General features: G+C 42.8%; 3 protein-coding genes across 8 annotated transcripts; 2 read left to right on the top strand and 1 right to left on the bottom strand.

Annotated features, from left to right (window-relative positions):
- The first annotated feature begins 1288 nt into the window (after positions 1-1288).
- On the top strand, positions 1289-7335 carry LOC135502307 (uncharacterized). 6 transcript variants are annotated; one of them, XM_064795025.1, is made up of 7 exons: positions 2374-2384; positions 3106-3142; positions 3391-3508; positions 3973-4057; positions 4302-4525; positions 4964-5110; positions 5519-7335. In XM_064795025.1, exons 3-7 carry the CDS (start codon positions 3404-3406, stop codon positions 5867-5869), a joined length of 912 nt encoding a protein of 303 aa, XP_064651095.1. In that variant the 5' UTR covers positions 2374-2384; positions 3106-3142; positions 3391-3403; the 3' UTR covers positions 5870-7335. The 6 variants fall into 6 exon arrangements, with proteins under 6 accessions (XP_064651094.1, XP_064651099.1, XP_064651097.1 ...); XM_064795024.1 differs by lacking the exons at positions 2374-2384; positions 3106-3142 and adding an exon at positions 1289-1380; XM_064795029.1 differs by lacking the exons at positions 2374-2384; positions 3106-3142 and adding an exon at positions 1289-1380 and having other exon boundaries at positions 5051-5110.
- Positions 7336-11132: 3797 nt separating this feature from the next.
- Positions 11133-15152, bottom strand: LOC135502600 (oocyte zinc finger protein XlCOF6-like). The gene is made up of 2 exons (XM_064795549.1): positions 14780-15152; positions 11133-13300 (listed from the first exon to the last, which is right to left on the bottom strand). Exons 1-2 carry the CDS (start codon positions 15150-15152, stop codon positions 11133-11135), a joined length of 2541 nt encoding a protein of 846 aa, XP_064651619.1.
- Positions 15153-18832: 3680 nt separating this feature from the next.
- Positions 18833-20383, top strand: LOC135502601 (chromaffin granule amine transporter-like). The gene has a single exon (XM_064795550.1). It carries the CDS (start codon positions 18833-18835, stop codon positions 20381-20383), a length of 1551 nt encoding a protein of 516 aa, XP_064651620.1.
- Positions 20384-23769: the final 3386 nt, after the last annotated feature.

A 23769-nucleotide genomic window follows, 5' to 3' on the forward strand; every position in this document is an offset into this window, starting at 1 on the left:
CTAAACTCGGGTTTTGGTCAATAATCCATGGAGAAGCATGTACATGTACATGACTGTATGGATTTACAAAAAAAAGTCATAAACGTGATTTAACTGATAAGCATGTTAAATGCATTAGTGTGCATTTCTAAAGGCGTTTCACTGTAACTACAGTGTTGCTGACCGTGTTGCCACGAATGATAATGAGCTCCTGGATGGTTGAATATGCATGAGTTCGGCTCTCCATCTAGGGCAGAAAAAAGGCGCTGTTTGGTGAGCCGGGCTTGCCAAATAGTCACTTCCTATTTTCAATCCACGATTGTAGGTCACCTGATCTTCGAGATTTCGCGGGAAAGAAATTGTAAACAAACGCATGTGTGCAGTTCAAATGTAAACAAAACTGTATTTTGATACTTTTGGTTGCTGGACTTGGGTTTTCCCGCAGTAAGGAGCTGGGGTCAAATTGATGGTCTATCGTATATTGGTACTGTATTAGCCAGAGCTAGCCTTTGATTATGAAGGGATTTTCAAATTAAGGTTACAATGGTATGTTTATGTGCTCACCACAGCTTTCAAAACTTGATGTATCTGAAGAGGCACTCTGAACTTGGCATGGCCTTATCAAGGAGCTGCTCACGGTGCTGAACTTCTAGCTTGCCTGTCGACTAAGTGCCTTGCCCGAGATCATGCTACATGTAGGAGGAGCACGCATTTTAAAGTTTTAGTAGTGATAGTGCAATTGGTCCGAGCCATTTGGAGGCCGACATGTGAAGGCCTATCTGGGTTCTCCTTCATCTCCGTATAAAAAGGGGCATATTGCTGACTAAGGAACGAGGTATATTCACATTGCCTCATCATCTCATTCGGACCAATTGATTTACTTTTATATGCACGCATACAGCACGCCACAGGGTCCGAGTCTGTGGACAAATGGTTGGTTTAATTTGTCTCTTCGATATTGCTCCTTTGATATTGCATTATATTTTCATTGCAATTCAATCTATTCAAGGTATAGCCCATTTGAACCTGCCTGCGCCACGGGTACAATGCTAGTATTATTTATAACTCGTAGTAAATAAGGTTGAAAAAATATGCAAATCTTCTTCTTCTTCTTCTCGTTCGCTCTAGACAGTCAAGTCCGATCTTCTGATGTATTCTATGGTGTTTCGCAGCTGTTGGAGGTCTCCATAGAGCTGGTCTTGTAGGCTGGTACCTTCTGGCCAGATGTCTTTTCTCAGAGCTGCCAATCTCGCACATCTTGTCAGGATGTGTGCCACGGTCATCGGTTCCGTGGCACATGGGCACAAGTCGTTGTCTCCGATCCGTAACTTTGTAAACAGGTGATGGCGTAACCTGCTGTGGCCGGTTCGCAGTCGGAATATGATGACCTGGCCTCTTCTGGTGAGTTTGTTGTAATTGTCATTAGCATTATATCCCTTGTGCTCTTCCTTCCACTTGGTCCAGTAGGCAGCTTTGATATTGGTTTTTGCCTCCTTATATGTTAGGGACAGGTCGCAATGTGCAAATGAGATGCCGTATATTGAAACCATGACGTCACTAAGCTTCCTGACATTTTTTCCTATACCTTAGAGGCATAGTCGATTAATATTCATACTAATTTATATTCATGACGTCATCCTCAATTTTCATTGGTTCTTCCAAATAAGGCTCGACGAATGAGCATCGATGATAAGTCTTCCGGCAACAAAAACACGTGCTTAGCGCACTGACAGTTCAGAAACATTTAGTACAGGGTAAACCATAATGAATGTAACAAAATGAATGTTTTGGATTGTATATTATGGTCCGTATATCATGGTCCATTGGTCCAGGGCCATTATGAGGGGGGAGAGCCACACCCCTCTTTTCCCAAATCTGCATGGAAAACATGAGGTCTCAGGGAGGAGGGGGGGGGGGGGGCAGTTCTCAGCCAACACTATCATTACAGGGCTTTGTACAGCCCTTCGAGTATAATACGCGGGGGGGGGGGCAATTCAAAAGTAAAGTTCCTGTTTATAACATGATAGTCCTTGGTCAAAGTGTAAGGTCCCATGATGGGGAGCACTCCAGTTCCTATGTTGTTCACCAATATTCTTTGGGCCCTTTGTTCCAAGGCGAAGAACAAATATATACGACATATATATACGACCGTATGACCTCCTTCATTCGATCTTTATCTTTAGAATACTCATGAACTTGAATAAGACCATGATATAAAGAAATATCATGATCCCAATAGGCCTGCCACTGAGGCTGAATGACAGGCTCTTCCGCCATTTTGAACTCCCGCGAAAAATGTGACAGATAAACAGTGCCATGTGTGTATCTATTTTTATAACTATGTCACGTGACTATGCCTCTAAGGTGCAGGAAAAAATGCCTACCGAGAACTGACCGAGTTACTGGTGGAGTTTCGAACCAACTTTTGCTCCTCAAAACTCCATTTATTACACTTTCTATAGTTTCAATTTTACACAAGTCTGCGGCTGTTTAACTTCTAAATTCCTTTTCTATCATTCGTACTGGTCGTAGACGACTGACCTGCAAAAACCATACGAGTACGAGTGGGTTATATAGTCTCCCTTTAAAGGGGTGGCCGTTCGTTTGGGTGGGGTGGGTTGGGGGGGGGGGGGGAGGAGTTAGATTTATCACTCACTCTAACACATGTGCATTGTTTCAACATACTGTTGTGTGAGAGACCCTTATTGGCGACTTTGTGTAACTTTATCTTGCCTACCTAGCTGTTGCCTATAGTTTCCCATTAAAGGGGGACTATGTAGGAGCAGGGGGTCAAATTGGCCAACTTTAGCTGACTTATAAACAGAGTAAGGGCATTAGGTCTTATTTGATTCATCACTGAATGTATCCCTGTTACAGGCGTGACTAGGTTAGGACAAATTGTGAGTGGTGAGAGACTCACTGGCTACTTTGTGTAACTTTATGTTGCCTACCAAGATGCTGCCTATAGTGCCCCTTTAATGGACATGTCTCGAATCTTATGCATTCTTTAGGGAAGGTGAATCACTAGGCTTCCCAAGCCAACAAGCTTGGGAATTCTTCTTCTTATCTTCAATATTGTGATCATTATTATACATTATTACGATACATTGTATATAATCCTTACAGGCACCAACGCAGTATACCAACATGCCATCTATAATTGGTAGGTGTAACCACAACTCTCAAGTGTCTGTGGTCTGATGGTCTGTTTTGATATCGTCATTATGATCGCTCCGCCTGTTCGCGTGGTGGCGTGGTGGTCGCGTGGTGCCCGTGGTGGCGTGGTGCAAATACCGCCTGCCGTAAATCCGATTGTCTCAGCCAATATACGTCGATGGTTCATTCGACTAGTTGAGACCCGAGTTCATTCAGCTTTGGTCCTTCATATGTATCGCTCTTATATAATTGCAGTTTATAAACGAAAATGACTACACTAACAAAAGAGCAAGATGAAGATGGTGAAGATGTGGAAAGCAACATAATTGAGGCCAATGAACATTGGGCTCTCGAAGATAGAACCTCACAGCAGGTAAAAGTTTTCTAGAATAATTAACAAACAGATAAAGAAAAAGGCATTTGCAAGATTGCTAAATAGCACAAAGAAAAAGTCAAATCCTATAACATCCAATAGATTCAAATACGTCGTCAACAATTCCGAATGCAGAAGAAGAAGGAAAATCACTAGCTGCAAGATTGCATGCCATAGGCTATTTTGGTATTGTAATCTGCAGCTCAAGCTACTACTTTTCTCAAGCTAAAAACAAACTCAAATGAACATGACAATGGACAACTCCTCAGCTTGCTTTGACCTTTCAAAATGATAAATGACAGCTTATCTCACCAAGGAGAAATTATTCCTGTATGAAGACTTGACAGAGACAGGTTGGAAATTTGAGGGTCTTTTCAGTCATAAAAAAATCACCATCACCATTTGAGGATTTTTGGTAATAAATAGAAAGCGAGCCAAATGATGGCATGAGTCTTTTATTTTAGGCTGAGCCATTATCGGTCAATGGAGATGGACACATTGATAAACTAGCTCGGCGCCCTGTTCCGAAGAAGGAGGACACCAGTACTGGTATGTAATCCACAAGTATTTAATAACCTGACTTCGTCAGTATTTTACAATTGTTTTTTATTATAAGATCACTGTTATCATCCTACGTACCTGTAAAATTAGGAGTGAATTACTTCTTTTAATCAAACATCACATATTGTAACTCTTCGACAGACTTCACAAGATAGCATTCAACCTTCGCAGCGGACAGAAAATGGAGAAAACAGCTGGGTTTGTTATTTTGATTCAACATTATTTCTTTCAGGTCCGAGACCTTCTGATGTGCCCCCAACAGAGAACAGGGAGGATGATCAGCATGACCATAGTCCATGGGAGAAGAACTCACAGGATTCCGAATCGGATTGGGGTCACAGCATCACTCGTGAGCCTAGCACCAATAACAATCTCATTTCCGAAACCAAGGAAGCCCCAAATGATCATGACCTTGTAAATCAACATAAAGATTCACAAGATGGAAGCACACCTCAGGTAAATATATCATACCAAATCAATCTCTTGCTGTAAAATCACATGACCTATCTTAGTTCTTGAGGGCCACTAATGACTGTTACCACTTTTCTCAAGTTCGTAACAAAGCTAAATGCAAGTGAAAAAGGCAGGGGATGGCGGGCATTAGGTAAATATATCTCAACAGTCTTACTTCATGAGCGCATGTCCTAAGCTACATAGCACAGTTATGCACAGCTCCTGTTACCACTTTCTCGAGCTTGTTAAGTTGAACTGCCGTTTAAATCGTACTTTTATCAAAGCATTCTATCATACATAAGTACTCGCCTGGACTTTGGTCAACATTTTCGCTCCACCTTCGTCGTTTTGGTAAGACAACCAATACCTCCAGCTCGGTATCAATTCCTTGAGCATAAACTGACAGATAGAGTGACCTTTATCATAATTACACAATTGCAGATCAGTGAAGCAGGTCGACATCAACAACAGAAATCAGTTGACTTGCCCGAAGAGTCTGATGGGGACAACATGTTACTCTCCATTCAGGTCAAAGATGAGGAGATATTATCATCTAAATCTTCGGCTTCTGTGGACAGAATGCCACAGGTAAATATATCAAATCAACCACTTCCTGAAAGATTGCACACTGTAAGCGTAAGCTGTTTTCAGTATTGTAATGTGCAGCTCTCACTAACAACACTTTTCTCAAGCTCAAAACAAAGCTTAACGCTAGTGACAATGGAAATCTCTCCCAACTTGGCTTAATTGACCCCCCTGCCCCTTTAACTGTCGCCAGAAAGCAGCTAGGAACTTTTATATGCATCCCCAAAATCACAATGTTTTCAAATTTTGCCACCTGTTGGTAAGGGCAAAATATGCTAGTGACAGGCTTCCGAAAGTAAGAGGTCACTCTCAACTGGCAACTGTAAAGGTTGTATTCAGTTGACATGGAAGCAAATAAGCCCCAAAAAAACACACTAAATGGAATTAAGCAAATTATTTTTGTTGTTTCAGGAAGGAAATGGCCAGTGTCCGGAGAAGCGCACTAGGGGCTTGAAAAAGAAACGAAGCCAAACAAAACCATCGTGGGTCAAAAGTAAATCTCGTAATGCGGATCACGTAAAAACAGAAATGATAAGGAGAAAAGATGTAGAGAAAAATCCTTTTTTTCTAGCACTCAAAATTGGGGCATTCAAAAACGCATTCGATGTCATCATCGGCACTGATGGCTCTTATAAAGAAGGAGTCATTGCCTGGGGAGGCGGAATGTGGAGGTACAAAAAATGGCCCCTCAAATGGTCAGGAGCCTGTTATGGTGACACCTCTGCAGAAGCAGAGATAAGAGGTTTTGAAGAAGCCCTCTAATGTGCGGGGCTCAATTCAAAACCAAACGAATTGATCCTGATCATCACAGACGTCCTCCCTCTGGTTGAGAAAATGAGAAAGGGGTACATCGTGGAAGAGTGGGAGGAGTGGATAAGTAAATTGGTTGAGAGACTCACTGTTGCTTTTATGCCGGCACACTGTGGGATTATTTACAATGAAGAAGCGGATCGGCTAGCAGGAGAAGCCAGAAAGGAATTTGAAAAGAACATATCTTTCGAGCCCTTCATTCCACCGCCCCTCCTTACATCTCGAAGTTGGTTTCCTTCCGCAGGCCTGTCAGAGCACACCGCTCTGCGGGGGAGTATAAACTCAAGGTCCCCCGCCATTGAACGGTCTGTGGAGGGAGATTTTTTGGGGCTTCGGCCCCAAGGCTGTGGAATGAACTTCCTCTGTCCATCCGATCGACAGCTGACCTGGGCATCTTCAAGAAGGCATTGAAAACCTATATTTTTAAATTAGCCTATTTTTAAATCCATTTTTAAATTAGCTTATTTTTAAATCCGTTTTTAATCATGTGTGTTCCGATCCGTTCCAAATACGGGCGACTCATTCAGAAGCCGCGACGATTCGTCCATGATCAATACACCGCATGGCGGTATGTCCGAAACTAAGTACGCATGCGCACTTGCTATGAGTATTATGACGTCATCTACGGATATTATATGTGACGTCATCCGTGACGCGAAGTTTGTGTTTATTGTTGGCCGCGGATTGCGCGTTTCTTTATTGTTTAGACGTTACGACGTTTTGACGTCGCAACAAGAAAACACTTGAACAACATGGCGAATCTTTAACGCAAGAACATCCTGCGCCGCCTAACCGCATTATACCGCATTTTCCGCTTAATTATAAAGCTAGCACGCGAGGCCTTTACGTGAGTAATGTGTAATGTGTAATGTTTAATGTGTATATAATGTCAATTAAATGATTTGTGAATTGTATTCTTTTTTTACTATATCCGCCACGTATAGTTGTTTTTTTGTCCTCCGCCGGCTACGGGCTGCGACAATGTGGTCCTAAATTGTTTTATTGTTTTATTGCTCTATTTAGTACTTTGAGCACATTGTTTCTTAGATTGTAAGGTGCCTTTGAGCAATTTGTTGATAAAGCATTAAAGGCACCTAAAAATATGTTTTGATAATAATAATAATAATAATAATAACCTAAAGGATTATTCTTACCAATCTGTAAACATGGACTCCGATTATGATCTTGATGATCTTCTGAGGGGTACCATGCAAGCCATGGGATTGGGAATTGATTGTGAGGCACAGAAGTGGGAAAAAGATCTGGACAAGAAATGCTGCACACTAAAAGTAAAAGTTCTGGTAGACGGCAGTTTAAAATTTCATTTCATTAGAAGACGTAGCATAGCGCAAACCAGAATCTCTGTTAAATTTTATATAAAACCTGGTTGATCTCTGGATTCTGTATCTCTTTGAAAAAGTGTCAAATAAACGAAACGTCGAGAATACGTAGATCGTTGCTTGTGTTTTATTCACTAAAATCAATTAGGGAGAGGATTTAACATTGGAACCGGGAAACTTGGTGTTCTTTAGACTTCTTCCTTGATGCAGTGGAAACTCCAGATTGGGTAAAAGGTTACTTTGAAAGCGACTCTTTTTATAAAACGGGTGGCTGTATTAAAATAACGACAACAACAACCTTACAGTACACATAATACACTGGAGGACAGACACCCAAGAAAAATAACATCTCGAGCATTCATCAGAGTCTTCTGTCACCTCTGAATGCAAGTGTCCTATACTGTCTTCTGTCTCCTCCCAACATCTCAAGCCATCACGGAACGTCTTCTGTCGCCTCTGAATGAGAATGTCCTATACTGTCTCCTGTCACCTCCCAACATCTCAAGCCATCACCAAACGTCTTCTGTCGCCTCTGAATGTGAATGTCCTATACTGTCTTCTGTCTCCTCCCAACATCTCAAGCCTTCACCAAACGTCTTCTGTCGCCTCTGAATGAGAATGTCCTATACTGTCTCCTGTCTCCTCCCAACATCTCAAGCCATCACCAAACGTCTTCTGTCGCCTCTGAATGTGAATGCCCTATACTGTCTTCTGTCTCCTTCCAACATCTCAAGCCATCACCAAACGTCTTCTGTCGCCTCTGAATGTGAATGTCCTATACTGTCTTCTGTCTCCTCCCAACATCTCAAGCCTCTGTCACTACTGACTGCAAATGTCCTATACTGTCTTCTGTCACCTCCTGACATCTCAAGCCTCTGTCCACTACTGAATGTGAATGTCCCCTACTGTCTTCTGTCACCTCCAAACATATCAAGCCATACTCCACGGGGCCGCCTTGTCTCATTCGGTCTGGTTATGACTGTCTCCGTCGGAGTAGCCAGCCCAATTTCGTAACAGGCTCATTAGACTTTACGTGTTGTCACTATTGTGGAGCAGCCAGCCCGATTCGGGTGTGACTACCTCATCTATCTTGCCGTCTCGGATTAATAGGGGTCTTGCAGGCTTGTTGAGGCCCATTTAGGCTTGGCCACTCCACCATGTCTCCAACACTGTGAGAGAGATGAGCGAGTCACAGCGACAAGACAGATCTAGAATCGGACCTGGCTGCCCCACCGGCAAGCGACCACGGAGAGACAGATGAGACAGCCAAAATAGACAGAATCGACCCAGGATTCGCATATTGGATCGGCGACTAGGTGGAACAGCCAGGCCATATTCGATATGGTTGTGACGGGCTTCTCTCCCTCTTCGTATTGGCAAGGTGGTTGAGAAGCCTGATTCTTTCTCACAATGTTGGCATGACGGTGGGGCAGGCAGGCCAGATTCGGGTCCTTCTCCCTCCCTGCCAGACGGTGGAGCAGTCGGGTCTGATTCTATGGGGCTGTGACTGTCTCATATAAAACACTGCGTATCTGATTTGTCAAAGACGTCTCCTTTGAAGGAGACTGTCTTCATATCTGATCTGTTGAAGACGTCTCTATTTGGAGGAGATTGTCTTCATATCTGATCTGTTGAAAACGTCTCTTTTTGGAGGAGTCTGTCTTCATATCGGATTTGTTGAAGACGTCTCTTTTTGGAGGAGACAGTCTTCATATCTGATCTGTCGAAGACGTCTCTTTTTGGAGGAGACTGTCTTCATATCTGATCTGTTGAAGACGTCTCTTTTGGGAGGAGACTGTCTTCATATCTGATCTGTCAAAGACGTCTCTTTTGGGAGGAGACAGTCTTCATATCTGATCTGTTGAAGACGTCTGTTTTTGGAGGAGACTGTCTTTATATCTGATCTGTTGAAGACGTCTCTTTTGGGAGGAGACTGTCTTCATATCTGATCTGTCAAAGACGTCCCTTTTTGGAGGAGACAGTCTTCATATCTGATCTGTGGAAGACGTCTGTTTTTGGAGGAGACTGTCTTCATATCTGATCTGTCAAAGACGTCTCTTTTTGGAGGAGACTGTCTTCATATCTGATCTGTCAAAGACGTCTCTTTTTGGAGGAGACTGTCTTCATATCTGATCTGTTGAAGACGTCCCTTTTTGGAGGAGACTGTCTTCATATCTGATCTGTTGAAGACGTCGCTTTTTGGAGGAGACTGTCTTCATATCTGATCTGTCAGACCTCTCTTTTTGGAGGAGACTGTCTTCATATCTGATCTGTCAGACCTCTCTTTTTGGAGGAGGCTGTCTTCATATCTGATCTGTCAAAGACGTCTCCTTTGGAGGAGACTGTCTTCATATCTGATCTGTCAAAGACGTCTCTTTTTGGAGGAGACTGTCTTCATATCTGATCTGTTGAAGACGTCTCTTTTTGGAGGAGACTGTCTTTATATCTGATCTGTCAAAGACGTCTCTTTTTGGAGGAGACTGTCTTCATATCTGATCTGTCAAAGACGTCTCTTTTTGGAGGAGACTGTCTTCATATCTGATCTGTCAAAGACGTCCCTTTTTGGAGGAGACAGTCTTCATATCTGATCTGTTGAAGACGTCTGTTTTTGGAGGAGACTGTCTTCATATCTGATCTGTTGAAGACGTCTCTTTTTGGAGGAGACAGTCTTTATATCTGATCTGTTGAAGACGTCTCCATTTGGAGAGGACCGACTTCATATCTGATCTGTCAAAGGCGTCTCCTTTAAGAGGAGACAGTCTTCCTACCCCACCCAGCCAAAGTACCACAAAACAGCCATACCTTGGCAAATCTAGAATTTAATGCACAGAATAGCAAATATATTGAGGGGTGCGTATAGTAGCACCTCGCTATTAAGGACACCCTCGGGACTGACATGTGCGATCCTTAATAGAGAGGTGTTCTGATTAGAGAGGTCAAAATGAATGGAAACAACCAATTTGGGACCAAAACTAGTGTCCTTAGAGGGTGTCCACTAAGGGAGGTTCCACTGTACATGATTTTCAGTCAAAATATGTCTCCTGTTTTTTCAAGGTAGGATTTTCTCAAATGGTCATTCCTAACCCTGCAGTCACTGAGCGAGACCCACAGAAAATGCTAAAGATTTGCATCAAAATCACAATTATATTGCTCAAAAGTAATTACAGTAGAACCTCTCTATTAAGGACACCCTCGGGGCTGACAAATACTGTCCCTAAGAGGTGTCCTGATTACAGAGGTCGATTTGAATGGAAACATCCAATTTGGGTCCAAATTTAGTGTCCTTAATAGAGAGGGTTTCCTTAATAGAGAGGTGACCGCTATGAGAGGTTCTACTGTACATTTGGTTATCTGTAAAAACAGCAGGGATTTCAAGTGTTTGCCGCTTTGTAGCAGCTGTTGGGAACTTGTAGTAGTGAGATCATTGCAGCTATTGCAGAGTGCATGTACTTTCTCTAACACCAATGTCTATATAAAAAGAAATGTACTGATCACCCTGTTGAATCAGCAACAAGCACTTCGAGGGTTCCCACTTTGTAGAGTCAAGGTTAACCACCTCGTCGAGTCAAAGTCAACCACCTCTCCGAGTCGGACTGAAGGCCACCTCTAAGGAAGGCCCACGTGTGGACTGTATATCATTGAGGCGAGGATATACCAGGCCAATCAAGGAGGCATGCTAATGTTTGATTCCTGGCTTTCGTGTTTTGAGCGAAAACAGTTTGGATGTAAGCTTTGAATTTTCCTCGACATGCTTTAAGAATGACGTTAGCCTCAACCCGAAGAGTTAGGAGACCCTCGTAGAGGTTGTTGCTAATTTCCTGGGTGTCCATGCCTGGTTACTTCCTAAGCAATAGCGCGAAATCGACAAAATTGTCTTAGCATTTATGAATTGTTAGTAGGTGTTGTTTCAACGTCACCTTCTGCTTGAATGTTTTTGAACATTTGCCGCACTTGAATAGACTTTCATTGACATTAGTGTGCTGGCGTTCGTGACTTTTCATCGAGCTCTGCTGCGAAAATCGCGCATCGCAGTGGCTACATTTGAATGGTCTTTCGCCAGTGTGCGTACGCACGTGTTTGACGAGGTCCGATTTTAGTATGAACCGTTTCGCGCAGTGGTCGCACGCGAATCGTTTCGTTCCCGTGTGCCGTAACTCATGACTGTGACGTTGACCGAGATTCGTGAAGCACACGTCACAGTGTCGACATTTGTACGGTTTCTCGCCCGTGTGCGTCCGCACGTGATCCCGCAGCGCCGGAGGCGAAGAGAACATCTTTCTGCAGTGTTCACACCTGAACGGTGTTTCCTTAGCATGAATCGACAGCTGATGAGATGTCAGACCGCTCTTTTGCACAAACGACTTCCGACAGTTTTCGACTCCACACTTGTACGGTTTTTCTCCAGTGTGAATACGCTCGTGTATCTTAACGTAACCACGCTGACTGAAAGTCTTCGAGCAATATTGACACTGAAAAGGTAACTCGTTCGAATGTAAACACATATGTTTTTTCAAATTTGCTCTGACGCGAAATACTTTCCCACAATCGCCAAGATCACATACAAATTCCTTCTCATCGTTGTGGGTAGCCTCATGTATCATCAAGCGCCGCGGGTTTGGAAATGTTAATGGGCAATTCTCGCATTTGTACGGGCGTTCCCAAGGCTTGACGGAATGCTTCGACTGATGCTCATTCAAGAGGTTGGAGTTTTCGAACGACTGGTCACAGATTGCACAAGTGAAATTGTCACCCTTCTGTCTGCCCTTGACGTGCGTTAATTCGTGTTTCTTCAAACCGCCCTTCTGCGCGTACTGCCAACCGCAGTGAAGACATTCGTACGGTTTCTCGCCCGTGTGAGTCATAATATGCATTTTCAGATGCGATTTATCGGCGAAAGATCGCGCGCAATATTCGCACATATGTTGCAATTCTAAGTGTCGCCGCTTCACATGCGATTTAAGAGTCGAGTTGGTCTTGAACCGAGCATCACATTCTTCACATTTGAAGAGCTTTTCATCACTATGAACATATGTGTGTTGCTTCAGCGCAAACTGCCCCAAAAAACCTTTATCACAAACCGAACATTTATACGGCCTTTCCTCGGAATGAATTCTCTCATGACCCTTCAACATTTGCGTCGTGTAAAAGCTTTTATCGCAAATCGCACACTTATAGTTTCGCTGGTGTGTGGACTTGTGGGCAAGAAGAGCCGGATTACTGTCGAATTTCTCGCCGCAGAGATTACACCAGAAATACTTGGCAGCTTCCTCGGCAAATCTCTTCTCCTCTTTTTCTTTTCTCCGCTTAACATGCAGCAGATTTCTCGTCTTGGCATTCAGATCTCGGATTCGAGTTTGTAGTTCCTCTGTTGACAACAATTCTAACGAGTCGCCAAAATCGTGAGAAGTTTCCACGGAGGTCTGGGACCGACTAGTCCCTCTTTTTAAAGCCTCACAGCAGGCCTCACACCGATTCCCAATTTCTACACCCCCTGGCTTGAACGCACCAGCAGAATCCATTCTGTCGAACCAACGCGCACAATCAACGGACCGATATCCCAGCTTCCCTTTCACCAGGTGCTCAGGCAAACGCTTCAACACCGCTAAAGGACATTCGTCTTCAACCTCGTCCACAGGAATTCCGGCACAATAGGAATATTCCGCAGACAAATGCGACAACATTTTGTCGAATTCTTCAAAATCTATTCCGCCGATTCTGCCAACTTTCTCATGAACGGACTTTGAAATTAACGATTCCTCAACCTCTAACACTCGCAATTCAGCTCTCATTGATTTAGCAAACAGGAGAACCTGTGCACCAGTTTTTGGACATTCGTTTCCGTAGACGTCTGCTTGACGACGCGTGATCTCCAGCGTTCCTTCATACTGCCGGTCACCCCAAGTCAATTTTCTGACCTGAAGGCTCGGGAACGCCGCCTTAACATGTGATGCAACTTTCTCGTATACGAGATCTCTGGCTGACCTATCATCCACCATTTTCTTGACCGCCTTTAGGATATTAAGTGCCGATTTTTTTCGTTGAGCTGAAAAAGAGACAAGTCGTAATACATGCTTGGGTAGATGTCGAATTGAGTTCACTGATCAAACGTCCCCTTGCCAAAATGTTCCTGGGTCATATAAGTCTAAACGACGCTAATTTTAGATTCCATCCAAGCAGCCTCATAGCCTAGTGGTCAACACCGCTGGCTATCACGCAATAGGGCCCGAGTTCGATCCCGGGGAGATCCCAAGATTGTACAGGAGCCTCATAGCCTAGTGGTTAACACTGCTGGCTATCTCGCAATAGGGCCTGAGTTCGATCCCGGGGAGATCCCAGGATTGTACAGGAGCCTCATAGCCTAGCACTTAACACTGCTGGCTATCTCGCAATAGGGCCCGGGTTGGATCCCGAGGAGAACCCAGGATTGTACAGGAGCCTCATAGCCTAGTGGTCAACACCGCTGGCTATCACGCAATAGGGCCCGAGTTCGATCCCGAGGAGAACCCAGGATTGTGTAGGAGCCTCATAGCCTAGTGGTCAACACCGCTGGCTATCACACAATAGGGCCCGAGTTCGATCCCGAGGAGAACCCAGGATACAGGAGCCTCATAGCCTAGTGGTTAACACTGCTGGCTATCTCATAGCCTAGTGGTTAACACTGCTGGCTATCTCGCAATAGGGCGCGGGTTTGATCCCGTGGAGATCCAAGGATTGTACAGGAGCCTCATAGCCTAGCAGTTAACACTGCTGGCTATCTCGCAATAGGGCCCGAGTTCGATCCCGAGGAGAACCCAGGATTGTACAGGAGCCTCATAGCCTAGTGGTTAACACTGCTGGCTATCTCGCAATAGGGCCCGAGTTCGATCCCGGGGAGATCCCAGGATTGTACAGGAGCCTCATAGCCTAGTGGCCTCATAGAGCCTCATAGACTGCTGGCTATCTCGCAATAGGGCCGAGTTCGATCCCGAGGAGAACCCAGGATTGTGTAGGAGCAGCAGATGTGCTAGGAGGTCTAATCGTAGAAAACGGGATCTTCTTTCTGACACCTCTGGTAGCATTAGCAGATGTACGACTAGTATGACACGGAGACACTTTCTTTTTGACAGTACTAGTAGCTGTTGCCTGAATAGAAATAAATAGTAAATATGTCAAACATTTTACAAAGTGATCACGATTTTTGTCTTTGGAAAACCACAGCGGTATCCCGTGGCGGCATAGTTGTAAATAAATTTTTTTTTAATATAGGTGACAAACTGCGTAGTTTTTAGAATTGTGATAAATTGCGATTATAATCGCTGGTATGTGCGACAAGATCGCTTGTCTGCAGGTAAAACTATTAATTGCCGAGTTCAGTTTGACATCTAGCGCAGGTCGTTGCGATTCAGCACATGGCGTGACCAGCGCAGAGGAGTAATTATCATTGCATGCGATTTAAATTGCAGCTAGCCACGATTTAAATCACTTGTTTGCATTGGATTACCAACCTTTGAAACTGGTCTCATTTTTCTCTTTGTTGAATTACCAGCGCTTTCTTCAAGCGTTTCAATCTGGAGGACGCCATCAACATTCAGCATTCGTATGGGGCAATTTGGCTCAACTTTGATTAGAAACGCATCCTTCGCACCAAAAGGGCTCTCGACTCCTTCAGTGGCAACATTCAATTTCACAGATTTCACACTAAGAATATTCCGTGCTTTCAATCGTTCAAATTCTTCGGCGGATATTGCAATTTTACGCGGAGACTGAGAGCTTGGGAGTGAATTACTGAGGCTCCTTACTTCTGTTTTTATTTTTACTGGGGAGGGAGATTGTGTATTCGTTTTAGAGCAGTCCTCGCTGGTCAAGATGAGAGTAGGGCTATCCTTGGAATCATCTTCCATGTTCCCAGACTCCATCTCGACTAATTCAGTATATCAATCACACTTCATCTTGAAAGAAAAAAAGATCAACATTGGTAAAGGCCACCTTATCATCTCAGTGGAGAGACTTCTAGGGTAGGCCTAGTCTTAAAACTTAAGACGATAAAAGAAAAAAGTACTTCAAAGAAGCTTAAATCCGATTGTCTCAGCCAATATACGTCTATGGTTCATTCGACTAATAGGGTAGGCCTACACCTGGCTTTTGACGATGACAGTCACGTCACGCATGTATAATGTAGGCCTATGGTCTTTGTAATTGGGATTGCGGGACTTGGACTGGGTAGGCCTACATAAATTTTCGGGACAAAAAAGATTTTAGATACACTTTCGTTCGACAAAAGCCTGTGAATGTAAATACCATTTTGAAGCAGAAATCGAGGTTTTAGAACAAAAAAGAAACCGTCCAACCTGAATAAATTTCGTACACAGCTACATGAGAAGTACCAGTTGATAATCAGCTGGAAGAGTCAGCGGGCGGTCGGAATTGATAACCAGCGGGAAGAGCGAATAGGACAGCTGTTCTACAGACCAAAGACTTTACAGACCTCGTTTTTTGGCTCTCACTTTTTTATTAGTGGAGATTTTCATGAAATCTAAAGTGATATTAAACCTGCAACGGTGTCCGCATACGCTCAGGAAGAAATTTTTGAAAAAAATTAAATTTGACATTAAAGATTATGGTATATATACTGGAATTTAAGACTATGGTTGAATAGCCCATTTGAAGAAGCTTCGATCTACTACATATATCTTTGTGACGAAGGAAATTAATCTGCATGTAAATGGTGGTTCTTGGACAAACCCCCCCCCCCCCCCACAAAAAGCCCACTCCCCCCTCAAAATTGGAAAGGTGGCCAGGCAGTCTTTCAGCCATTAGAGTTAGACCAGCCTGGCTCTTCCCACTGCAAGCGTCACGGGCGATGACCACTGCGGTGATGCAGAATTGACCAGCTCTGATTGGGACAAGATAACCTGGAGGCTGACCAAAATTTACTTTTCCAAATTTACTGTGAAGAACCAGCCAGAGTTATTCATTCATAAAGGGCGTTTAAGGGTTAGAAGCGTGTAACTTCTCTCTAATCAGTTTCAGGGCCTATCATATTCTGTGAAGATTTACATGAAGGACCTGAATCTGTAAACGCTGTTTTTAAGCTAAATGCCCTTTATGAATTTGGCAGGTTTTTGAGATATGAGATATTCAAATTTAGCCACAAATTTCAAATATTTTGCGAGCGGCTTAATCCTTTAAGAGTATGCCAAAAATGTTTTGACGCCATTCTTACAGTTATCAGTATGTTAAATTTTCGCTTAGAAAGGCGTATTTGGTTGAAATAATATACATGTATACATAACACATGATACGCAAGGTACAATTTTGATTTTGTCAATATGGTAGGCCTACCTCCTGAGGCATTGGCGACCAACAGCTCTTCTCCGAGTCCCCTTGATCATCCTTGAACACATCTGGACAACTCTTGATCAAGCAGACCTCATTTTACATTTAGAAGGCTCCCTGAAATTACTATTGGCATTTGCAGATCACCATCCTCGGCACCCAGTGGTTTTCCATATGCTCCAGCTCTCGCTATTACAAAGGCATGTAACATCTTAACAATATGTATTTTGTATGGGACGTAGGAGTATCAAAAACCTGAAGCTCAGGATGGCGGATCACTTGCTATCCAAACTGGACTACAATCCATAATTTCTCCCTTTCCATCTCCAAAGAGTAAGTACAAATTTCTCCAAAATCTTGGAAAGAATCTGCAAGGAATGCTTTTGCTTTAAAATAAAGTCTCCGCCACTTAAAATCCCATTAAAACTAATGTTTTAAAGAAAAAAAGTGTGAGAAAGTTAAGTAACTCAACTTGGCATTAAGTCTAAGGATAATGCCAAGTTTAGTAGCTCAACTTGGCATTAAGTCTAAGGATAATGCCAAGTTTAGTAGCTCAACTTGGCATTAAGTCTAAGGATAATGCCAAGTTTAGTAGCTCAACTTGGCATTAAGTCTAAGGATAATGCCAAGTTTAGTAACTCAACTTGGCATTAAGTCTAAGGATAATGCCAAGTTAAGTAACTCAACTTGGCATTAAGTCTAAGGATAATGCCAAGTTAAGTAACTCAACTTGGCATCAAGTCTAAGGATAATGCCAAGTTAAGTAACTCAACTTGGCATTAAGTCTAAGGATAATGCCAAGTTTAGTAACTCAACTTGGCATTAAGTCTAAGGATAATGCCAAGTTAAGTAACTCAACTTGGCATTAAGTCTAAGGATAATGCCAAGTTTAGTAGCTCAACTTGGCATTAAGTCTAAGGATAATGCCAAGTTTAGTAGCTCAACTTGGCATTAAGTCTAAGGATAATGCCAAGTTTAGTAGCTCAACTTGGCATTAAGTCTAAGGATAATGCCAAGTTTAGTAACTCAACTTGGCATTAAGTCTAAGGATAATGCCAAGTTAAGTAACTCAACTTGGCATTAAGTCTAAGGATAATGCCAAGTTAAGTAACTCAACTTGGCATTAAGTCTAAGGATAATGCCAAGTTAAGTAACTCAACTTGGCATCAAGTCTAAGGATAATGCCAAGTTAAGTAACTCAACTTGGCATTAAGTCTAAGGATAATGCCAAGTTTAGTAACTCAACTTGGCATTAAGTCTAAGGATAATGCCAAGTTAAGTAACTCAACTTGGCATTAAGTCTAAGGATAATGCCAAGTTTAGTAGCTCAACTTGGCATTAAGTCTAAGGATAATGCCAAGTTTAGTAGCTCAACTTGGCATTAAGTCTAAGGATAATGCCAAGTTTAGTAGCTCAACTTGGCATTAAGTCTAAGGATAATGCCAGGCTAAGTTAAAGCCAGCGTTAGATAGGCCTACAATATATAAGCTTTGAACAACTGGGCCCTGGAGCCAACTATTCCAGAATTAGAACGAACCTTTTAAGCGAAATACTGACAATTTTTCCCAGCTGATGCAGGCCTTTTGCATACAGTGCCATTTATTTATGACATGGACTATAGTTTCCCCAGCCTCAACTCATTCCAAAACTACGAAATTCTTTACTCACTTTCACCATCGTTTTCAGCATTATAGGCCATGGGAATTATTAATCCTGTTTACCGTCCACCTCCCGCATGGGTTCTGAGCGAACATGAAATATTTTCATTATTTAAAAAAAAATCTATTTATTTTATTGTTGCCATCATTTTTTTATTTAAATAATCTTTCCAGTGGTTCATCTTTACCTTAAATGATTGAAAAACACAATAAAAACTTGGCAGGGTAGGCTCTTCATCATAATAATGACATTTTTTCAATGCCTCATGTTGATGGCCGACCTGATTTCCATTTACTGGAACTTGCTGAATCGCGTGTTTTGACCAGTAAATCAGACTGTAAACCGATAATGAATAATGAAAAATGAAAAAAGCCTCATCATCTTTTTAAATCACTCGGACCGTAAACAGGATTAATCATTCCTATGGCCTTAAATAAGCAGCTGAAGAAACGGAGTGAATCGCAAGACAAATCGCCAACCACACCTGAGACTACGACATTGGCAAAGACAACTGGAATCAGACTTAGTTAAGGCAGTGAACTGAGAGAAAACGAAGAAATATAGGTCATTACCGCAACGAATATTCAGCCAAGACTTCAAGATGGCACTAAACAAATTTCAACAATTCCGCCGCAGTAAGCACCTTGTGACCTTCACCTTCTTCCTGGCTCAAGTAACAGACGACATGTCAATGACACTGCTCCAGTCCCTTGCACCGGCATTGATAAAATATTACGAATATGTCAAGTATACCGTCCCAGCATTAACAAATTCCTCATCCGTGGCATATTCCAAGTCTCAATTTCAACAGCAAAGATTCCTGGAGGCAAGGAATGTTGATGGAAATGTTTCAGGGGCAGACGCACAAGGAAATGTTTACTACTGTGAGAAGCACTCATCTGAGCCACAATGTTTTCCTGAGAAAAGGATAATGCAAGTTATTTCACCAATGGTAGGGTACCTGGCAACCGTCGGGCCGTGCCTACAGATCATTTTCAATCCAATCATAGGCATCGTCTGCTCCAAGATCGGCCACCGTCTGCCTTTTATGATCGGGGCAGTTTTTCAGACTGCTGGAGGCTTCATGTTCCTCTTCGCTCCAAACACTCCCATCCTATTCATCGGTCGTGGAATACAGGCAATCACCTCCGATCTTTGCTGCATCAGCGGACTAGTCATGGTAGGCACACTTTTTACCGACGCTGCAGAAAGGGCAAAGGTTTTGATGTTGTCGCTTGCATCATCTTTTCCAGTTGCTGCCCTTCTGAGTTTTTTCGTCGGAAATACCGGATATGATATCTGCGGATTTTCTCTGCCATTTGGAATACTCGTCGCGTTGAGTATTCTTGATGGCGTGCTCCGCTTTGTGTTGGATACAAGTCCGTATATGACACCATACGACATAGGCCTAATAGGGGTGAGAAATGGGAGCGAGAACTTGAATGAAATCGAAGAAGCAGGTATCAATGGAAGGAAAAGAGCAGACGTGAGTGCAAAGAAAGAAACAGACGTCAGTAAGAATGAAGAGACAACGCCGGTAGTGTCCAAACAGAGAAAAGGAACCTACTCGGCCTACCTCACAGACTGGTACATTTTAATCCCAAACCTGATGGTGTTTACAGAAGCTTTCGCATTCAATATGTCATCATTAACAGCGCCGAACTGGTTGACAAATGTCCTGCACGGGAAACAATGGCAGCTAGGTGTTCTATTGGGAGTGGCAAGCATTTTTCAACTGGCAATGAACATCTTTACTGGAATCATCGTGACGAATCAGACCACCTGGTTGATGACGTTTATTGGATTCTTATCCTTGACTATTGGTTTGGTAGTCTACCCACTTTGCACTGATGTATGGCAAGCAGTCGTACCGGAGATATTGATCAGAGTGGCTCACGGCCTGTCCATAGGACTGCTTTCCAATTTCATATCCTCTGTGGCGAAAGTTAACTATGGGGGAGAAACTGCCAAAGCGTTTACTCTCTACGTTGGATGCTGTACCCTGGGGGCGGGAGTGGGACCCCTGTTTGCCGGACTCCTCTTGAAATACATGCCATTTATGGTGATCTATTATTCAGTAGCAGTGGTGGCCTTTGGCACAGGGTTTGGAACATTTCTTCTCAGGAGATTTCATATACAGAATTTTTATTGAACAGCGTCAAAAGTATACTTGAACACCATGGACTGTATTCTGAGTGATTTCTAAGACAAACAGAAGGTCAGAATTCATAGCAAAGAGTGAAAGTGCAGCAGGTAATGAAACAAGTACTGTGGAACCTCCTAGCGGACCTCTCTATTAAGGACATGGTCCCAAATTGGTTGTTTCCATTCAATTTGACCTCTCTAATCAGGACACCTCTCTCACTTGTCAGTCCCGAGGGTGTCCTTTTTAGAGAGGTTCTACTGTATATGAACAGCAACGCTTTGTAGCTACGGGTCAACTTCATGAACAATAAACCTAGTTACTGTTACCTTACATTAGCGACTTCATTTGCTTTCATGGGGTTAGCCGGTGGTGCTGGCAGTGGAGAATCATGGACTGGTTTCCTGGAATGTACAAGAGTCAAATAGGCTATAGAAAGGTAAATAACTTGGGCAAAAATCCTACAAAACTGCAAGCAATCGCATAAGTTGTGCCAAACACACAACCTCTATCGTCAACTAACACATCAATTTTTAGTGAAGAAATATTCCAAGTTGAACCTGAGGCGAGATTTTCAAAATCTAAGATGAGGATGACGTTTGACTCTTGCTAACCCGAGGATGTTTGGCTTGAGACTGCTTGACTAGACACCAATATTTTGACAGCTTACAGACCTTATGAATATGTCAACAAACAATTGATAATTTCAATAATTAAAGAAATATCACGAATTTTCTGAACACCTTTTGGCAAAAGGGATTTTGAAAGGAAGCAAAATTTCTTTCTAGCGGCCATGTTTTTTGTTGTTGACATTTTGAGAGGTGTTCAGAAAATTCGTGATATTTCTTTAATTATTGAAATTAACAATTGTTTGTTGACATTCATAATCTTTGTATCACCCTTCACAAAATAAACTTAATGTTTTTAAAATATCTTAATTTGCCTTTGAAGTTGGTCTGTTTTTTCTTATTTAGAATTCTGAGAATTACAGACTTTTATTTCTTCAAAATCAAGGTACTAAAATTTACCTTTAATGGACTTGTTCAAGGTGCTGCCTCAACGTACACTTCTGACGGAACCTTTTCGAACACTTATCACACACATAAGGCCTTTCATCCGTGTGTTGACGCTCATGAATTTTCACCGTATGCTTCTGCGCGAAACTCGCATCGCAATAACCGCACTTGAACGGTTTTTCACCCGTGTGAGTACGAACATGATTGAGGAGGTCGTTTCTTTGGATGAACCTTTTCTCGCAGCGATCACGCGTGTTTTTTGTTCCCAGTGTGCAAACACTCGTGTCTTTGACGTTGTCCTTCTTGTCGGAATGTCGAATCGCAGTATCGACACGCGTACGTGAATGGTTTTTCGCCGGAGTGAACACGCAGATGGAAACGCAGTGTTCCCGGCAGACCGAAACATTTCCCACAGTGTTGACATTTGAGAGGTGTTACCTTCGTGTGTTTCGACATCTGATGAGCAGTCAACGAGCATTTCTGCGCAAAAGCTTTCGGACACTTTGTGCATTGATACGGTTTTTCGCCGGTGTGATAACGATTATGGATCGCAAGATAGCCTTTGTGAGAGAACGTTTTGGAACAGATATCACAACTAACTCGCTTCTCCCCTTGAGGTAGACTTCTCCCACGCTCACAGTGACTGCGCTCGTGGGAGTTAATCCGACGTACGTTTCGAAACTCCAACAGACAGAATGATTTGAACGGCGTTTCAAACGGATTTGTAGAATGGGTCACGATGTGCTCTTCGAAAAGGTCAGCGTTGTCGAAGACTTCACTGCAAGTAGCACACGCCAACTTGTTCCCTTTACGCGGAATTCCCTTGACGTGAGTCGATTCGTGTTTCGCTTATTGACCCCGCTGAACAAAGCGCCAACCGCAGTAGAAACACTCGTATGGTTTCTCTCCAGTATGAATACGGAGATGAATGTTGAGAGAGCCTATGGTCGCAAACGATTTCGCACAGTATTCACACACGTGTTACGTTGCAATTCTGAATGTTTCCATAATCTATGCGAATTGAGTCTAGCAACACTGCACACTGCACACTGCACACAACAAAGAAGCCTTTCCCACAAATCGAACATTTATGCGGTCGTTCTGTACCATGAATCTTCTCGTTGCTCTTCAATATCTCCTTCGTGTAATAACCTTTCTGACAAACGGGACAAACAAACTTTCTTTTATGTTTCGATCTGCGCGCCGAAAGTAAAGACGCATCTCGAAACCTTCTGGCACAAATGGTGCATCTAAAAGCTTGTTGTAAAACTTTCATTTCTTGTACCAGTTCACGGACATCACCATCTTTTTCAATATCACTGCTGGATGCCTTTTCTGGCAACCGTTGCAATCTTCTTCTTTCCTTGCAATCAGTAAATACGTCTCATGTCGCAGAGACTTCAGACGACTTTTTATTCCTTCAAGTGACAATTGTTCCAGCGGGACACTTAAATTTACCTCACTAGATTCACCGATGTGGAAGATTTCTACCTGGTTATTTGAAGGGTAAGAAGCCTTTTTGAAGGCCTTACAGCAAGAGGGACATCTCTCCCTGATTATTCCCTCCTCAAACTTGACCTGAACACCTCCATAACAAAAGACGGCTCCACCATTAATATCCGTCGAATAAAAAAATCGCAAACACGCAATCGAGCGATATCTTAAATCGCTTTCGACAACGTACTCAGATAAACGTCTCAGCGTTGCTAACGTGCACTCGTCTTCAAATTCATACACAGGAATCCCGGCACAGTAGGTATAACTCTGCGACAACCGTGACAAAATGTTGTCAAACTCTTCAAAATCGATTCCACCATCATTTTCAATCATCTTCGAAATAATCCGTCCCTCAGTTCCTAAAACTCGCAATTCAGCTTTCAAAGTTTGTGCGAACAGGAGAACTTTCGCAATCGTTTGCGGTCCCCCGGTTACATTCGTTCCGTTCTCGCAGTTTTGTCCGGTTATGTCCGGTAAAGTCCGATAGGCCAACGCCACATTATTATCACCTTCAGCCAAGCCCAAAACTTCACGCCAAGGTAAGTTTATAACACCAGATTTAGTGACAAAAGTTGTTTGGGACGACCAGGCCAAGAATGTGAGAGTAAAGACACCAAAACAAAACAACTTTTAAATCCACCAGTTTATTTGTGGACCTAGTCTTACATGTACATTGATAAGATCTGATACAATATATACATCAGGAAGAGAGAATATGGCTTTTGCAAATATTATAAATATTTTCACAACATGGAACTAAAATTCTGAAGAGAAGGGGACGTAACATGCCATTATAATCTTTTTGTGTGTCAAGAAAGAAAATGGGGAGTCAGTTTTCGCTTTCTATCATTTAGAATATTATGCAGTTTTCACCAAAAATAA

Source organism: Lineus longissimus, chromosome 18, assembly GCF_910592395.1.
Source record: "Lineus longissimus chromosome 18, tnLinLong1.2, whole genome shotgun sequence".
Taxonomy (NCBI): domain Eukaryota; kingdom Metazoa; phylum Nemertea; class Pilidiophora; order Heteronemertea; family Lineidae; genus Lineus; species Lineus longissimus.

Bases quoted from the DNA above. Each gene is read 5' to 3' on its own strand.
- LOC135502601 (XM_064795550.1), top strand. From the start codon at position 18,833: ATGGCACTAAACAAATTTCAACAATTCCGCCGCAGTAAGCACCTTGTG.
- LOC135502307 (XM_064795024.1), top strand. From the start codon at position 3,404: ATGACTACACTAACAAAAGAGCAAGATGAAGATGGTGAAGATGTGGAA. The intron at 3,509-3,972 runs GTAAAAGTTTTC...CTTTTATTTTAG, and splicing joins AAGATAGAACCTCACAGCAG to GCTGAGCCATTATCGGTCAA. The intron at 4,526-4,963 runs GTAAATATATCA...ACACAATTGCAG, and splicing joins AAGATGGAAGCACACCTCAG to ATCAGTGAAGCAGGTCGACA.
- LOC135502600 (XM_064795549.1), bottom strand. From the start codon at position 15,152: ATGGAGTCTGGGAACATGGAAGATGATTCCAAGGATAGCCCTACTCTC. The intron at 13,301-14,779 runs GTAATTCAACAA...TCTCTTTTTCAG, and splicing joins AACGCTTGAAGAAAGCGCTG to CTCAACGAAAAAAATCGGCA.